This window comes from Mesoplodon densirostris, chromosome 9 (genome assembly GCF_025265405.1).
Source record: "Mesoplodon densirostris isolate mMesDen1 chromosome 9, mMesDen1 primary haplotype, whole genome shotgun sequence".
NCBI classification, from domain to species: domain Eukaryota; kingdom Metazoa; phylum Chordata; class Mammalia; order Artiodactyla; family Ziphiidae; genus Mesoplodon; species Mesoplodon densirostris.
This window is the reverse complement of record NC_082669.1, coordinates 26,806,140-26,823,747: the sequence shown is the minus strand read 5'-3', so window position 1 is coordinate 26,823,747 and position 17,608 is coordinate 26,806,140. Positions and strand designations below refer to the sequence as shown.

Genomic DNA, 17,608 nt, shown 5'->3' with positions numbered 1-17,608 from the left:
GGAAATAGAAGGTGAAGAAATGAGAAAATGGGAAAGGGCAGCTGTGAAATGCATCACCCGAGAAGCCAACACACACCCCTTTTGGGAGCTGCTTCCCTGCTGGGCAAGTGCTCCCCTGGGCTCCTAACCCACACCTGCTCCCTCCTTCCCTTAAACTAGGGCCCTCTGCCCACCTCTGCCACCACCTCCACCTCCTTCATCACCCCCACTTCCATCCCCTCCCACCTCCATCCCCCCCACCTCCATCCCCCCACCTCCATCCCCCCACCTCCATCACCCCCACCTCCATCCCCTCCCACCTCCATCCCCCCACCTCCATCCCCTCCCACCTCCATCCCCTCCCACCTCCATCCCCTCCCACCTCCATCCCCTCCCACCTCCATCCCCCCACCTCCATCCCCCCCACCTCCATCCCCTCCCACCTCCATCCCCTCCCACCTCCATCCCCTCCCACCTCCATCCCCTCCCACCTCCATCCCCCCACCTCCATCCCCCCCACCTCCATCCCCTCCCACCTCCATCCCCTCCCACCTCCATCCCCCCACCTCCATCCCCCCCACCTCCATCCCCTCCCACCTCCATCCCCCCCACCTCCATCCCCCCCACCTCCATCCCCCCACCTCCATCCCCCCCACCTCTGCTTCCTAGGCCCATCGCAGGGCCAGGCCAGGGCCAGCCCTACCTCACGTTGTCATGCCGCTGGATGTAGATCTTGTGGAAAATCCTCTCAGGGGGCTTCAGGAAGTCCTCCTTCATCTCCATGGCGACGTTCCGGGGCAGGAGACTCATGAGCAGCCGCTCCTGGACAGGAGAGACAGGCCCATGTGACACGGCAGCTCTACCCCCATGATTCCTTGACACGCCCACCCCAGTGACCTTGGTGCCGAGAAGCTGCCCTCCACGCGGGGCCTCGGACCCTCCTCACACGTGACCGGCACGTGGTCCAGTCCCACGGACCCTCCCAGCCCCAGAGTCTCAGTGGGTCGTGAGCAGGCCTGGACTGTCACTGCACAGGTAACCCGCTCCCAGAGCACTGGGCAGGCACCAGAATCGCCTCCAGAACACCCGGCCCACCCGTGCGCCCCAGCTTCAGTGAGCAGCGGGTCACAGGGTGGGAGTGTCGCTGCCGCAGAGCAGACCTGTCCAACGCGGCCCCAACAGGGACCTCGAGGTGGGCTACGAAAGCACCTGTGCCCCAACAGACAGGAGCCCATGTTCACACAGAGAAGAGTGGCTTTGGACACAGTGTGGCATTTCCTCCCGGTCTTTTCTTCTGATTTCCCCCTGATCTGCGGGAGACAGACATTTTCCTCTCCACCCCCTCCACCGTCCCCACCAGAGGATGGAGCAAACGCCTGGGCTTATCCACAGGAAGCCGTGCCACCCTGGGGACGCTGTCGCCCTTTCGGGACCTCGGTTTCCTCCTCTGGCCTCCACCCCTCCTCCTCTTGGTGGATCCGCCCCCGGCCTCAGACCCACTGGCCACACTGTATCTGAGAAACCGTGTTCTAGATGCTTGGAGCGAGGCCCCCCTCCTCCCTCAATCCCTTTCACAGCCCCTCCCTCCCACTCTGCTTCAGAAAGAAAACAAAAGAAAGGAATTAAGATCCTGCTTGGAATCAGGTAGGACATCCTACTTACAAGGGTGAACATGGGGGGGGGGGGGCAGGGAGGGGGCACAAGAAGCCCCTCCCTCCCTCCAGCAGCCCCCAGGCTGGGCCCACAGCCCCTCGGCCTCGGCCTGTCCGATCAGTGGAGGAGGCTCCGACGGGGCCACATGGATGCCTGGCATCTCCCACCCAGAGCAGGGTCTGGGTGCAGCCACCAGGCCCTGAGACCCTCCTAGACCGCAGGTCCACCCTGCAGTGTGAGGCCACATCCCTGACCGGGAGCAGACGCTCCTCTGCATGACATCCTCTGAAGGACAATCAGAGCAGCGGTAGGGACAACAGCCACAGACCCTAAAAGCCCAGCCCACCTCCCGGGCTGGGGTGTGGTTGTCAGGGCTTCACCGCCTTGGCTCCAGGTGACAAATTTATTTTAAGATGGGAGAATGTATCTGATGCACTGGAAGAGTCTCCCCAGGTGACGCATCCCCACATACACTTCTGAGGAAGGAGGCCAGGCCCAGGCCTGCCAGATGCCAGGTGGAGCGGAGCGTGTTTGCCCAGGCAAGCCAGGTTGTGGCCGGGGCCCTGGGTCCTGAGCGAGGCCCATGTCTATGCTGGGGGCCCCACCCACTGTGGTCCCCACGCGGCTCCAGGCCGGACAGACCTCCACACTCAGGAGGGACATCGCAAGAGCACAACTGTCCATGGCCACACAGGGAGAGGACCCTCTGAGACAGAAGTGCCAGTCCAAGCGTGTGTTCGGGGACAGCCTCAGGGACAGAAAGCCCCACTGCCCAGGGCACGGGAGCTGGTGTGTGACCTGAGCCTGTATGGGAGGACGTCGGCCATTCCTTAGCAGAAGGGCCTCTGGGGACAAGCCCGAGCACGGCCCATGGAGAGAAGCCTCTGCAGGTGGCCGGCTGTCCTGAGGTGGAGCGAACTCGGCAGGGGGCTCACTCGGGCCACCATCAAAGGACCACCTGGAAGCTTCCAGAGACTGTCACCGCCCTGAGATGCAAGGTGGGAAAACAAAAGCAGCTGGACGACAGGGCAGGCCGCCCAGGAAGGGCCCTGGGAACACACAGGGCAGCTGTGCCCTCTCCCGCAGTCCCAGTGTCGTGGGCGTCTACAACCCTGGGCCCCTGCGCCCCAGAGCCCTGTACAAAGGTGTCGGGGAAAAGGTGGGTCCCAGGGCCTGCAGGACAGCTGCCCGGCCTCACACCCCGGCTCTGCCTCTCGGAGCGGTTAGTCAAGCTCCGTCAAAATCCCACCCCGTCTGTCAGGGCGAAATCACACCAACTTCCTCAGCAGGGTGTTCTAAGGGGACAACATCTCAGGTACTCGGTACCACGCCCCTCAGCACCTCCGGTGACAGCTCTTCACGGCTTCGCTCTCTTGTCTCTTTGAAATCTGTCACCTGCACCTGGGAAACCAGTCAGATGCTGCCCAAGCCAAATCAAACAAGCGAAACTGTGCTTCCCCGGTGCCCGTCTCACTCCTTCCTGCACCATCGGTGATCTGCAGATGCCCCGTCTCACAGACTCGGAACCGACCGCTCTCCCTGAGCGAGCCACAGCCTCCCCCCGGGGGGCCCCTGCTGAAGGGAGCCCGCCCCACTCTTGGTCTCTCCATCACCTCGGCTGCCCAGCACCATCTAGAGTTAGAAGAGGGAAACTGAGGCAGCCACCAGGAGGGAAGGAAGGACTGAAAAGGCAGAGGGACACTGACTGGCCCCAGACTCAAGAGGTGATGAGGAGGCAGGTGCCAACCCCAGAGGACAGAGGAGAAGGCTGCTGGTGGCCCAAGTGTGCACACCCAGCGCAGCGAGGGGTGCCGGACAGATGGGACCCAGATCCCCAGATCCCTTCTCCACCACCAGCACCACAATCTAGCCCCTTATTCCCACTGGGGGACTTGGAGACCTGGAATGAAGACTACACTGCCCAGCTTCCTGTGCAGCTAGATGTGGCCAAGGAGATAGGAGTTGAAGGGTCATGTGGAAGCTTCTGGAATACTCCCTAAAGACAGCTTGTTCTTCCCTCTTCTCTGCTGCTGCTGGGGATACAGTCGTAATGGCTGGATCTATACCAACCATCGTTATCCAGGAGGATGAAGGCCACACACCAGCAATGGCAGACCATTTAACTAGATGGAGACTGGGTTGTGAGGGCTGCATGGATCAGATCTGCTACATCAGCCATAAAGTGCCTGCCCTGGAATACGTATGTAAGAGAAAAGAGTTATCTCACTTGGATAAGCCACTGTCAGATGAAGTTCCTAACTGCAGGTTATGTTTCTGTCCAAGGGCTGAGCATTAACTCCATCCACAAGATTAGCGATAGCGCCTAAAGCCAACACACATTAATAATCAAGACCAGAGAGAAGTACACAGCCTCTCCCACAGGGAGCGAAGCAGTCATGTGAAAAGATCCAGCACCCATCCCTGATTAAAAACAAAAACAAAAAACCCTGCAAACAACCTAAGACAAAGTAGCTCACTGACATCATAAAGATAAGACCTGAAATCCACATCCAATTCCAAACACAGCCCTAAAGCCTCAGGCAGCAATGAAACATTCATTACATTAGGAGCAGACAGCTACGTTAATGAGTTCTAACCAGTGAAATAAGATACAAAGCCAGAAATCAAAGGGACAAATTTATGAATATGGACCATATAAAACATCCCAGTGTCCTATGATGGCTATATAAAAACCTCAGTGTTTTTCTTGATTATCAAAATGGGGCTTAAACGTATTATCTTTAATAAACATTAGATATTTATTTATTTATTTATTTATTTATTTATTTATTGCGGTACGCGGGCCTCTCACTCTTGTGGCCTCTCCCGTCGCAGTGCACAGGCTCTGGACGTGCAGGCTCAGTGGCCATGGCTCACGGGCCCAGCCGCTCCGCGGCATGTGGGATCTTCCCGGACCAGGGCATGAACCCGTGTCCCCTGCATCGGCAGGTGGACTCTCAACCACTGCACCACCAGGGAAGCCCCCAATAAACACTAGATATTTAAACAACAATTGTGAGGACTCTGCTTCCAGAAAGGTGCAGATGTACTTTTCCCTGTTCCCCCCACTAAATACATCAAAAGTCCGGGACATTACATATAAAACAGTCATCCAAGGCTCTGAAAGGCAGAGAGGAGGTGGCAGAAACCTCAGGACCAGGGATGGCATGGAGATAAGTCCTTGGACTTTCTTTTTGCCTCACATAACCCAGACTGAGTGCTGGAGGTGTGGGTGGCCCAGGGATGCAGACAGGCACGGCAGTAAGCTCCAACAGAAGTCAGCTCTCTCTAATCAACGGATCAGGATAGGGGCAGCCTTGTGAGAAAACTGCTATACAATAACGGTCCCACTCCAGGCACACCTCCAAAAAAATCTGCAAACCTCCACCCTCCCCAGGCTGTGAGGAAGCACCAACCCCAGGCTGGGGTGTCAGAGACGCCATGCAGGGACACCTGCCTTTGGTCTCCCCCATCTGGTAACACACGGCACACCTCCCACACTGTTGCACATAGTCAGTGAAGACCAAGGGCTTTCCTGCTCCTCCTTCCAAGTCAGAAGCCAGAACTCTCTCCTGCACAGCAGTAAGGAGGTATCCCCACCCCCCATGAACCCCAACAGAGGCCCAGTGTGGAGCCTGGACTTACACTCCCACTAGGAAGTACCGGCGTGGTGGTCCCCACTTTCCCCTGCCAAGTGAAGTCACAGAAAACCAGCCAAAAAAAAAAAAAAAGTTCAAAGAAGACAGAGTCTCATACGTAATACCCCAATTGTCCAAGTTCCAATCAGAAATCACTCATCATACAAAGAACCAGAACAATCTCAACGAATGAAGATAATCAACAGACACTGACACCAAACGACAGATAATCAGAATAACTACCAAGATTTTAAAGCAGTCATCCTAAGAATGACTCAATGAACAACTACAAACATGTTTGAAAAAGTGAAAAAACAGAAACTCTCAGCAAAGAAATAGAAGATACAAAAAAAGAATCAAATGGAAATTTTAGAACAGGAAAAAAGTCTGAAATAAAAAGCTCAACAGATGGGAACAGCATCAGAATGGGGAGGACAGGGGAAAGCTCAGTGAACTTGAAGACAAAACAATAGAAATTAACCAAACTGAACAACAGAGAAAACAGACTGGAAAAATAATAGAAGAGAAGAAACAATCCAGACATCCATCAACGGATGAATGGATAAACAGCGTGGTCCATCCACACAGTGGAATACTATTCAGCTATAACAGGAATGAAGCACTGACCCATGCTACAACATGGATGCACCCTGAGAACAGTATGCAAAGTGAAAGAAGCCAGACACAAAAGACCACATACTGTGTGATTCCATTTATTGCTACATGAAATGTCCTGAGCAGGCAAACCCACAGAGACAGAACATAGATTAGTGATGTCTAGGTCTGGGAAGAGTGGATGGGGAGTGACTACGAATGGATACAGGTTTCTTTTTGGGGCGATGAAAATATTCAAAAATTAGATTATTGTGATGGTTACACACTCAAAATATCAAAAAAACCATTTAGTTGTTTTGAACTTTAAATTGAACTTAAAAGTACTGATACATAAACTATAGATCAATAGGCTTTTAAATTAAAAATAAATAACAACTATAGTGATTTCAAAAGATGCTGTGAATGAGTCAGACCTCTTTAAAAATCCATCCTATATCACTGAAAAGGAAATTTGCTTCCTCTTGATAAATTTCCTCACAATGGGAAATCAAAATTGTCCCATTTACTTTGTTAGGATGACGACTGAATATGTGCTTTGTAAACAGCTGTAATTTTAGAATTACGACTTAATAATGGTATTTGAGGAATATCAGGGCCTTTGGAGCAGTGGCCTCTGCAGTCAGGGCAAGGATGCTAATCTCAAGGGTAGAACCTTGCAAGCCCAGGCTCCCTGGCTGGGCTATGGGGAACGGCAGGAAAGGAGGCCCCCAAGGAGCTAAGGGGTGACCTTCAGAGGCCTCTCACCCCCTTCCCTATGATCACCAGCTCTGACAGGCTCAGACCTAAGGGTTAGACCCCAGTGGGGAGCTGTGATCACCTAAGGCTCCCAGGTGGAGCAGCCCTTCCAGCTCTATCCCAACTCTCACCAAGCTGAAGGAAGACAGAGCTGCAGCTTACCAACCTGCCAGCCCTGACTGGAAAATAATACCTGTGCACCCCACCCCCATTCGCTATATGAATGCCACCTACTGCTCCCCATCTCCAAGCCCCTACCTGGCAAACTCCTACACATCCTTCAAAGCCCCAACCAAATACTCTCCCAATGCACGTCCCACCACCCCTGAGCATAGCATGCCCCTCGGACACGCCCATCCTCCAGTTGGGCCTCCCCACAGGGGCCAACTGCTGCTCTCTGTCTCCCATCCAGTTACAGCACATCTTGCTGAGACCAGGTTCCCTCCATCCCAGGGTCTCCAGAGCCGTGGGCCAAGCATTCAGATGTGCAGAGTCATGAATGACCACCCTCACAGGAATTCCAGCTGGGCCTCTCCCAACACACTCAGGCAGCAAGAGGCAAAGGGCCTCGGGGCTGACACCACTCATGAACGCAAGACTGGGGACACAGGGGCTGCTCCCTTGCATGTCAGTCTGACCTGCATAACTGAGATTCTGGAATCCTAGCTCCATCCTCCAGAATCATGAGCAAGGTTATCCTGTACTCAAGAGGAGTTTCTGTCCTATGGATGATCAGCTTGGAAAGGTGTTTCCCTTCGAAGTTTGTAGGACTCAGCTGTCAAACCACTGGGGCCTGGTGATGATTTTTTGGCAAACTTTTCATTACTGAGTCAATCGTCTTAATGATCATAGGATGTTTCAGGCTTTCTTTTTCTTCTAGAATCAGTTTTAGGAACTAACACCATTCTGGGAATTTGTCCATTTTGTCTAAGTTTACAAATATTCTGGCAAAAAAACCTCTTAGTATTTCCCTCTCATCTATTTATTTATTTATTTATTTATTTTGCGGTACGCGGGCCTCTCACTGTTGTGGCCTCTCCCGTTGCGGAGCACAGGCTCCGGACGCGCAGGCTCAGCGGCCATGGCTCACGGGCCCAGCAGCTCCGCAGCACATGGGATCCTCCCGGACCGGGGCACGAACCCGTATCCCCTGCATCGGCAGGCGGACTCTCAACCACTGCGCCACCAGGGAGGCCCCCTCTCATCTATTTTTAACCTGGCTTTATCCCTAGGGCGTGTGCTTTCCCATCCCGAATCATCTTGTATCTGCTCTTTTTTCTTGGTTAGTCTCTCTGAAGTTTTTCTATGTCAAAGAACCAATTTTGGACTCTTTTGTCTGAAACTGAAAGAGTCCTGTTAAAAGACCCCCTCACAGCCCTTTGGAATATTTTAATCCAGATATCAATCAACCCAAAACATCTGTGTGAGCCTTTTTTTGTGGCTGAAGAGACACGAGGATGTAAAGGGAGAAAGCGGGCCACAGCCGGTTTGGGGGGGATTCTGGGCTTTGGCCTCTCCTCCCCTTACTCTGCCGCCAACGGCTTTGTCACTTGCCTTACTGGCCTTCCCACATCATTTAAATTCTCCGAGCCAGCCCCAGTTCTCGGATTTACAAAACGGAACGAAGTTTTTACATGCTTAACTGCAACACAGGGGCCTGAAATGAGTTTGAAAGATCTAAGAACCCGGAGGAGAGAACACCTTCCGATCAAGCACGCTCCTCTCTTCTGCCACAACCCCGCGGGACACGACAGAGTCCGGCAGCCCTGCGTGGGGGCCGCTGTCTGTTCTGATTTGGTGGGAGGAGGGGTCACTGACAACTCAGGTAGCTTTTTCAAAATATAGCAGAGAACCTTCTAGAAGTAGAGTGCATCCAATGAAGGAGACAGGCCCCCTGCCCGTCCTCTCCAGCCCCTCTGGTTCTGCGGGCTGCCCTGGGGAGGACAGAACACTTCTAATATTCCCACTTGTGGAAACGCTGGAGGAGGCCTTGCTCTTGGACACTGGTCTGGGGAGACCATGCCTGTCCGCGTCTGCAGGGAGCAGGGCAGGAGATAAAGAAACACTCAGATTTTGTAGCCAAAGCAGTTGGACTTTCTTTTAAAATAGCAACGGCAGGGCTATTAGTTCTAAACCATATAGGAGGGGAGGAGATGCTCCAGATTTCTGGCGCAATTATCACTGTCTTCTCAGTGTTGCTGCAACAATCAGTGATTACAGGCACGGAATGCCCACGGGTCCTTCCCGGCTGCAGGCGGGTGAGAGGTAAGAGCTCACAGTGGCATCCTTACCTAAGACAGTCAGAGACTCTTCCCAACGTTTGAGGTGAAGGGCACCCTAAAATCTACGTAACTGAATCACTTTGCTGTACACCTGAAACTAACACAGTATTGTAAACCAACTATACTTCAATAAAAAAAAGAAGCAACCGATCAACCTGGGCAAGAACAACGTTGGCATCAGATTTGTACAGAGTGGGGAAGGGCCTGCGAATCCCGTCTAAGTTACTGCCCGGGACTCTGCAGTGGGAGCCATGCTTCTCAACAGTTTCCATCTGCTGATTCCTGTCCCAGAACAAAAGGGTCCAGCAGCTGGGACAGGCGAGGGTTCTAAGGTTGCGTGTCTGAATTTCACAGCAGGTCCCTCACTCTCCCCTCCCGCAAACACTGGCCGGCCAGCGGTGGCCACACAAACGCAGGCCCGTCTTGCAGGTGCATCCCAGAGAGAGGACGTCTCCGGGGGCTCCGGAGAAACGCCTGCTTCGGGCCATGAAGCACAGTCTTCTCCTGCCTGCCAAAGCCTCCTCGGCATACCTGGGAGGACACTCGTCCGGGGAGAGAGGAAAGAACAACCTGCCCGACTTCTAGGGCAAGTCCTACCTCCGCACTGACCTCCCCCAACCTGCATCTGATCAGCTCTCTGCCCTGCTCAGACACATCAGGGGCCCCACCGCGCGGTCCGGCGCGCCACCTTCCACAGAGGGCAAAGCCCTGCCTCACTCTCACCTTCTCCCATTTCCTTCCAGCTGAGGCCACAACAAACTACACGCCGCCCCTCAACCACCAGGCACATTCCCCGCCCCGTCCCACCGCTCATGCGCCTCCCTGACTCGGCCTCGCTCGAGGACCCCATTCCCAGCCCCTGCAGCCCAAACCCAGCATCTCCCTGCCTCCCCCCAGAAGCCAGTGGGGCACACCTTCCGCCACACTGTGGTCCTTCTGGAGCTGGACGCCCCCCCACCCCCTCCCCAAACTGGGCCATGTCCCCAGCATCCTCTCCCAGAACAAGGATGCATCACCCAGAACCCCCTTCCAGAACCATGGTGCATCCACCAATATCTCCTCACATCACCTAGGGTGCGGCCTTGCTGGGTCAGGGCCTGGAGAAGACCCTGGAAGCGGCTATGGAACTCGACTGCTCTGTTACTTGAAGCATGAAAACACAGACAAGCCCATATGGTCAGGGCGACCCTCACCTGAAACTCAGGGGGCTGCGGTTTTCACACTGACACAGAGGTGTGAGTTGGGCAGAGCTGCCTGGCCACCTGCAGGCTCCCCTGGACTGGCCAGGCCGCCCCCTGGCAGGCTTTGACGTACCTGAGTGCCTACTGGTGCTTGAGAGCCCTGAAGAGGTGGCTGAGCCCCATGTGACCCCGAGTGCTTGCTTTCTGCCCCCCAAAGAGACAGGGCTCCCTGAGCTAAAAACAGTTGTCCCAGCCAGAGGTAGGGAGTAACCTGAGTGCCAGGGACAAGGCCTCCCAGGGAAAGAGTTGTCCTGTGATATGACCCGCGGGTTCCGATCAAAAAAATATAGCAAGTCAGGATACTGCCTCGTCCCGTCTCAGGACCAGCCAAGGGAACTCACAGGGGTGACCCATCCGCACTTCTGTATTTCGTGTGCTCAGCCTTCCCAGCAACAGATGAAACCACAGAGGAAAATGATAGATACGTTGGAATATGCGAAAGATTGAGGTTTTACACAAAGAAAAGCAGAGCTAGAGGAACAGGCTTGGGGAACACCAGCCTTTCCCTAGTGAGCGGGTCGTTCAAACCCACAGGAAAGTCAGAGCATGAATGGGCAGGGGATCAGAACACGCGCTCCACAGAGAAATACAACCGGTAAGCACGCATGGAAAGGTGGCCACCCCACAAGGAACCGGCATCTGAATAAACGGGGGGTACCAAGTTCTAACAGGAAGAGAGGAGGGAAGGAGGGACGGAGGGAGGGAGAAAGTGGGTCACGTGCAACACTGGGGATACACACCAGAATCCTGAACGCTGGGCCCACCCCAGCTTTCCCAGCCATGGGACTGGGCAGGCCTGAGAATCTGCATTTCTGGCAGGCTCCCTCTGACGCCGACCCTGTCGGCCCCAGGACCCCACTCAACCACTGCTACCCAGAGCTGGGTGTAACTAAGTATTACTTATAAGATAAAATGAAGCACAACATGTTTTGTAAAATACCCAGGACATGAAGAGAAATGACACTGTAATACTTGCACTCCTGAGAATGTAACCAAGGATACTTCAAGTCTATATGAATAAAGATGCTTATGAGAAAGAAACATTTTGAAAAACATGGTGTCTAAAAGTCAGATTCGGAGACCTGCATGAAGGCGAGGAAGCAGCAGCTGTCTTAGGTTACCCTTAGGGCACCAGTGGATACACCTGTGGGAAATGTGAAGTCAAAATGCAGAAAATAAAATTATGTATACACCAAACAACAACGATGAGGGGAGAGAATGTGCATAAGGACAGAAACTTGAAAATACGGAGCACTCAGCTGGGTTGATGGGACTGGGTGACATTTACCATTTTGCAGATTTCCTGCTTAAGAACATCAGGTCGGCAGTTAGAACTCAGACCCGTCGCTGAGCTTCCGTGGGTCTGGGCTTCCTCAGCTGTGGGACTGAGGAGCTCCTTGCTCTCGGAGCTGCAGAGAAGTGACACATGTACAGCAGCAAAGGCTAGGTTTGCAGCAAGCACGAGTGCCTGCTCGGCCACTGTGTTCCCTGGACGGCAGTGTGAGTGCAGGGGGAGGGATGTGCACGTGCAAAACCCGCACGTACAGGCGGCAAGAGTGGCCACACCATGGCCAGCATCCTCACCATCAACAGATGGGACCCACTGGAGGGACAGAGGGCACACCAAGCATTCGAAAATGTTTTAAGGGTAGATGCTAGGTAGTCTATAGGAAAGGCTGCAAGAGTAAGAAAAGAAATGCAAGACAAAACCAGAGAAAGTGGATCCAGAGAAAACCATAATTTGAAAAGATACATGCACCCCAATGTTCACAGTAGCACTATTTACAATAGCCAAGACATGGACGCAACCAAAGTGCCCCTTGATAGGTGAATGGATAAAGAAGGTGTGGTACAGTTTCAAGATGGCAGAGTAGAAGGATGTCCACTCACTCCCTCTTGAGAGAGCACTGGAATCACAACTAACTGCTGAACAATCATCAACAGGAAGACACTGGAACTCACCAGAAATGATAACCCACATCCAAAGACAAAGGAGAAGCTGCAGTGAGAAGGCAGGAGGGGCACAATCACAATAAAATCAAATCCCACAACTGCTGGATGGGTGACTCACAGACTGGAGAACACTTATACCACAGAAGTACACCCACTGGAGTGAAGGTTCTGAGCCCCACGTCACGCTTCCCAACCTGCGGGTCCAGCAAGGGGAGGAGGAATTCCCAGAGAATCAGACTTTGAAGGCTAGCGGGATTTGATTGCAGGACTTCGACAGCACTGGGGGAAACAGAGACTCCACTCTTGGAGGGCACGCACAAAGTAGTGTGCACATTGGGACCCAGGGGAAGGAGCAGTGACCCCATAGGAGACTGAACCAGACCTACATGCGAGTGTTGGAGGGTCTCCTGCAGAGGCGGGGGGCGGCTGTGGCTCACCACGGGGACAAGGACACTGGCAGCAGAAGTTCTGGGAAGTACTCCTTGGCATGAGCCTTCCCAGAGTCTGCCATTAGCCCCACCAAAGAGCCTGTAGGCTCCAGTGCTGGGTCACCTCAGGCCAAACACCAACAAGGAGGGAACTCAGCCCCACCCATCAGCAGACAAGCAGATTAAAGTTTTACTGAGCTCTGCCCACCAGAGCAACAGCCAGCTCTACCCACCACCAGTCCCTCCCAACAGGAAGCTTGTACAAGCCATTTAGATAGCTTCATCCACCAGAGGGCAGACAGCAGAAGCAAGAAGAAATACAATTCTACAGCCTGTGTAACAAGAACCACACTCACAGAAATGTAGACAAAATGAAAAGGCAGAGGGCTATGTAACAGATGAAGAGACAAGATAAAACCCCAGAAAAACAACTAAATGAAGTGGAGATAGGCAACCTTCCAGAAAAAGAATTCAGAATAATGATAGTGAAGATGACCCAGGACCTAAGACAAAGAATGGAGGCAAAGATCAAGAAGATGCAAGAAACGCTTAGCAAAGACCTAGAAGAATTAAAGAACAAACACCTAGAAGAATTAAAGAACTAACAAACAGAGATGAACAATACAATAACTGAAATGAAAAATACACTAGAAGGAATCAATAGCAGAATAACTGAGGCAGAAGAACGGATAAGTGACCTGTAAGACAGAATGATGGAATTCACTGCTGTGGAACAGAATAAAGAAAAAAGAATAAAAAGAAATGAAGACAGCCTAAGGGACCTCTGGGACAACATTAAACACACCAATGTTCTCATTATAGGCGACCCAGAAGGAGAATAGAGAGAGAAAGGACCCAAGAAAATATTTGAAGAGATTATAGTCGAAAACTTCCCTAACATGAGAAAGGAAATAGCCACCCAAGTCCAGGAAGCACAGAGAGTCCCAGGGAGGATAAACCCAAGGAGAAACATGCTGAGACACATAGTAATCAAACTGACAAAAATTAAACACAAAGAAAAATTATTAAAAGCAGAAGGGAAAAATGACAAATAATATACAAAGGAACTCCCATAAGATTAACAGCTGATCTCTCAGCAGAAACTCTACAAACCAGAAGGGAGTGGCATGATATATTTAAAGTGATGAAAGGGAAGAAACTACAACCAAGGTTACTCTACCTGGCAAGGATCTCATTCACATTTGACAGAGAAATCAAAAGCTTTGCAGACAAGCAAAAGCTAAAAGAATTCAGCACCACCAAACCAGTTCTACAATAAATGCTAAAGGAACTTCTCTAAGTGGGAAACACAAGAGGAGAAAAAGACCTACGAAAACAAATCCAGAACAATTAAGAAAATGGTATTAGAAATATAAATGTCAATAATTACCTTAAATGTGAATGGATTAAATGCTCCAAACAAAAGACACAGGCTCGCTGACTGGATACAAAAACAAGACCCATCCATATGCTGTCTACAAGAGACCCACTTCACACCTAGGGACACATACAGACTGAAAGTGAAGGGATGGAAAAAGATATTCCATGCGAATGGAAATCAAAAGAAAGCTGGAGTAGCAATACTCATATCAGATAAAATAGACTTTAAAGAATGTTACAAGAGACAAGGAAGGACACTACATAATGATCAAGGGATCAATCCAAGAAGAAGATATAACAATTATAAATATATATGCACCCAACACAGGAGCACCTCAATACATAAGGCAAATGCTAACAGCTACAAAAGAGGAAATCGGCAGTAACACAATAATAGTGGGGGACTTTAACACCTCACTTACACCAATGGACAGATCATCCAGACAGAAAATTAATGAGGAAACAGAAGCTTTAAATGACACAATAGACCAAACAGATTTAATTGATATTTATAGGACATTGATCTGAAAATAGCAGATTACACTTTCCTCTCAAGTGCACATGCAACATTCTCCAGGATAGATCACATTTGGGGTCACAAATCAAGCCTCGGTAAATTTAAGAAAAATGAAATCATATCAAGCATCTTTTCCGACCAATACACTATGATATTAGAAATCAATTACAGGGGGAAAAAAGGTTAAAAACACAAACACATGGAGACTAAACAATACGTTACTAAATAACCAAGAGATCACTGAAGAAATCAAAGAGAAAGTCAAAAAATACCTAGAGACAAATGACAACGAAGACACGACGATCCAAAACCTATGGGATGCAGCAAAAGCAGTTCTAGGAGGGAAGTTTATATCAATACAATCCTACCTCAAGAAACAAGAAAAATCTCAAATAAACAATCTAACCTTACACCTAAAGGAACCAGAGAAAGAAGAACAAAACCCAAAGTTAGTAGAAGGAAAGAAATCATAAAGATCAGAGCAGAAGTAAATGAAATAGAAACAAAGAAAACAATAGCAAAGATCAATAAAACTAAAAGCTGGTTCTTTGAGAAGATAAACAAAATTGATAAACCTTTAGCCAAACTCGTCAAGAAAGAGAGGGAGAGGACTCAAATCAATAAAATTAGAAATGAAAAAGTTACAACGAACACTGCAGAAATACAAAGCATCATAAGAGACTACAAGCAGCTCTATGCCAATAAAATGGACAACCTGGAAGAAATGGACAAATTCTTAGAAAGGTATAACCTTCCAAGACTGAACCAGGAAGTAATAGAAAATATGAACAGACCAATCACAAGTAATGACATTGAAACTGTGGTTAAAAATCTTCCAACAAACAGAAGTCCAGGACCAGATGGCTTCACAAGTGAATTCTATCAAACATTTAGAGAAAAGCTAACACCCACCCTTCTCAAACTCTTGAAAAAAATTGCAGAGGAAGGAACATTCCGAAACTCATTCTACGAGGCCACCATCACTCTGATACCAAAATCAGACAAAGACACTACAAAAAAAGAAAATTACACACCAATATCACCGATGAATACATATGCAAAAATCCTCAACAAAATACTAGCAAACAGAATCCAACAACACATTAAAAGGATCATACACCATGATCAATTGGGATTTATCCCAGGGATGCAAGGATTCTTCAATATATGCAAATCAACCAAAGTGATATGCCATATTAACAAACTGAAGAATAAAAACCATTTGATCATCTCAATAGATGCAGAAAAAGGTTTTGACAAAATTCAACACCCATTTATGATAAAAACTCTCCAGAAAGTGGGCATAAAGGGAACCGACCTCAACAAATAAAGGCCATATATGACAAACCCACAGCAAACATTCTCAATTGGTGAAAAACTGAAAGCATTTCCTCTAAGATCAGGAACAAGACAAGGATGTCCACTCTTGCCACTATTATTCAACATAGTTTTGGAGGTCCTAGCTAGCCACGGCAATCAGAGAAGAAAAAGAAATAAAAGAAATACAAATTGGAAAAGAAGAAGTATGACTGTCACTGTTTGCAGATGACATGATACTATACATAGAGAATCCTAAAGATGCCACCAGAAAACTACCAGAGCTAATCAATGAATTTGGTAAAGTAGCAGGATACAAAATTAATGCACAAAAATCTCTTGCATTCTTATACGCTAACAACGAAGATCAGAAAGAGATATTAAGGAAGCAATCCCGTTCACCACTGCAATAAAAAGAACAAAATACCTAGGAATAAACCTACCTAAGGAGGTAAAAGACCTGTACTCAGAAAACTATAAGACACTGATGAAAGAAATCAAAGATGACATGAACAGATGGAGAGATATACCATGTTCTTCGATTGGAAGAATCAATATGGTGAAAATGACTATACTACCCAAAGCAATCTACAGATTCAATGCAATCCTTATCAAATTACCAATGGCAATTTTTACAGAACTAGAACAAAAAATCTTAAAATTTGTACAGAGACAAAAACGACTCCAAATAGCCAAAGCAATCTTGAGGGAAAAACATGGAGCTGGAGGAATCAGACTCCCTGACTTCAGACTATACTACAAAGCTACAGTCATCAAGACAATATGGTACTGGCACAAAAACAGACATATAGATCAATGGAAGAGGATAGAAAGCCCAGAGATAAACCCACGCACCTATGGTCAACTAATCTATGACAAAGGAGGCAAGGATATACAATGGAGAAAAGACAGTCTCTTCAATAAGTGGTGCTGGGAAAACTGGACAGGTACATGTAAAAGAATGAAATTAGAACACTCCCTAACACCATACACAAAAATAAACTCCAAATGGATTAAAGACCTAAATGTAAGACCAGACACTATAAACTCTTAGAGGAAAACATAGGAAGAACACTCTTTGACATAAATCACAGCAAGATCTCTTTTGACCCACCTCCTAGAGTAATGGAAATAAAAACAAAAATAAACAAATGGGACCTAATGAAACTTAAAAGCTTTTGCACAGCAAAGGAAACTATAAACAAATGAAAAGACAACCCTCAGAATGGGAGAAAATATTTGCAAACGAATCAAAGGACAAAGGATTAATCTCCAAAATATATAAACATCTCATGCTGCTCAATATTAAAAAAACAAACAACCCAATCAAAAAATGGGCAGAAGCCCTAAATAGACATTTCTCCAAAGAAGACATACAGATGGCCAAGAGGCACATGAAAAGCTGCTCAACATCACTAATTATTAGAGAAATGCAAATCAAAACTACTATGAGGTATCACCTCACACCAGTTAGAATGGGCATCATATCAGAAAATCTACAAACAACAAATGCTGAAGAGGGTGTGGAGAAAAGGGAACCCTCTTGCACTGTTGGTGGGAATGTAAACTGATACAGCCACTATGGAGAACAGTATGGAGGTTCCTTAAAAAACTAAAAATAGACCTACCATATGACCCAGCAATCCCACTACTGGGCATATACCCAGAGAAAACCATAATTCAAAATGCACCCCAATGTTCACTGCAGTACTATTTACAGTAGCCAGATCATGGAAGCAACCTAAATGCCCATCGACAGACAGATGAATGGATAAAGAAGATGTGGTACATATATACAATGGAATATTACTCAGCCATAAAAAGGAACCAAATTGGGTCATTTGTAGAGACGTGGATGGACCCAAGGACT

The 17,608-nt window shown here is 49.0% G+C and overlaps 1 protein-coding gene across 1 annotated transcript in view; it reads right to left on the bottom strand.

Annotated features, from left to right (window-relative positions):
- Positions 1-17,608, bottom strand: part of ADCY1 (adenylate cyclase 1) — a 115,767-nt gene that overhangs the window by 76,732 nt on the left and 21,427 nt on the right. Inside the window, exon 3 of the mRNA XM_060108374.1 lies at positions 683-801. Coding sequence (XP_059964357.1) covers positions 683-801 — 119 coding nt within the window. The remainder of the gene's footprint in view (positions 1-682; positions 802-17,608) is intronic.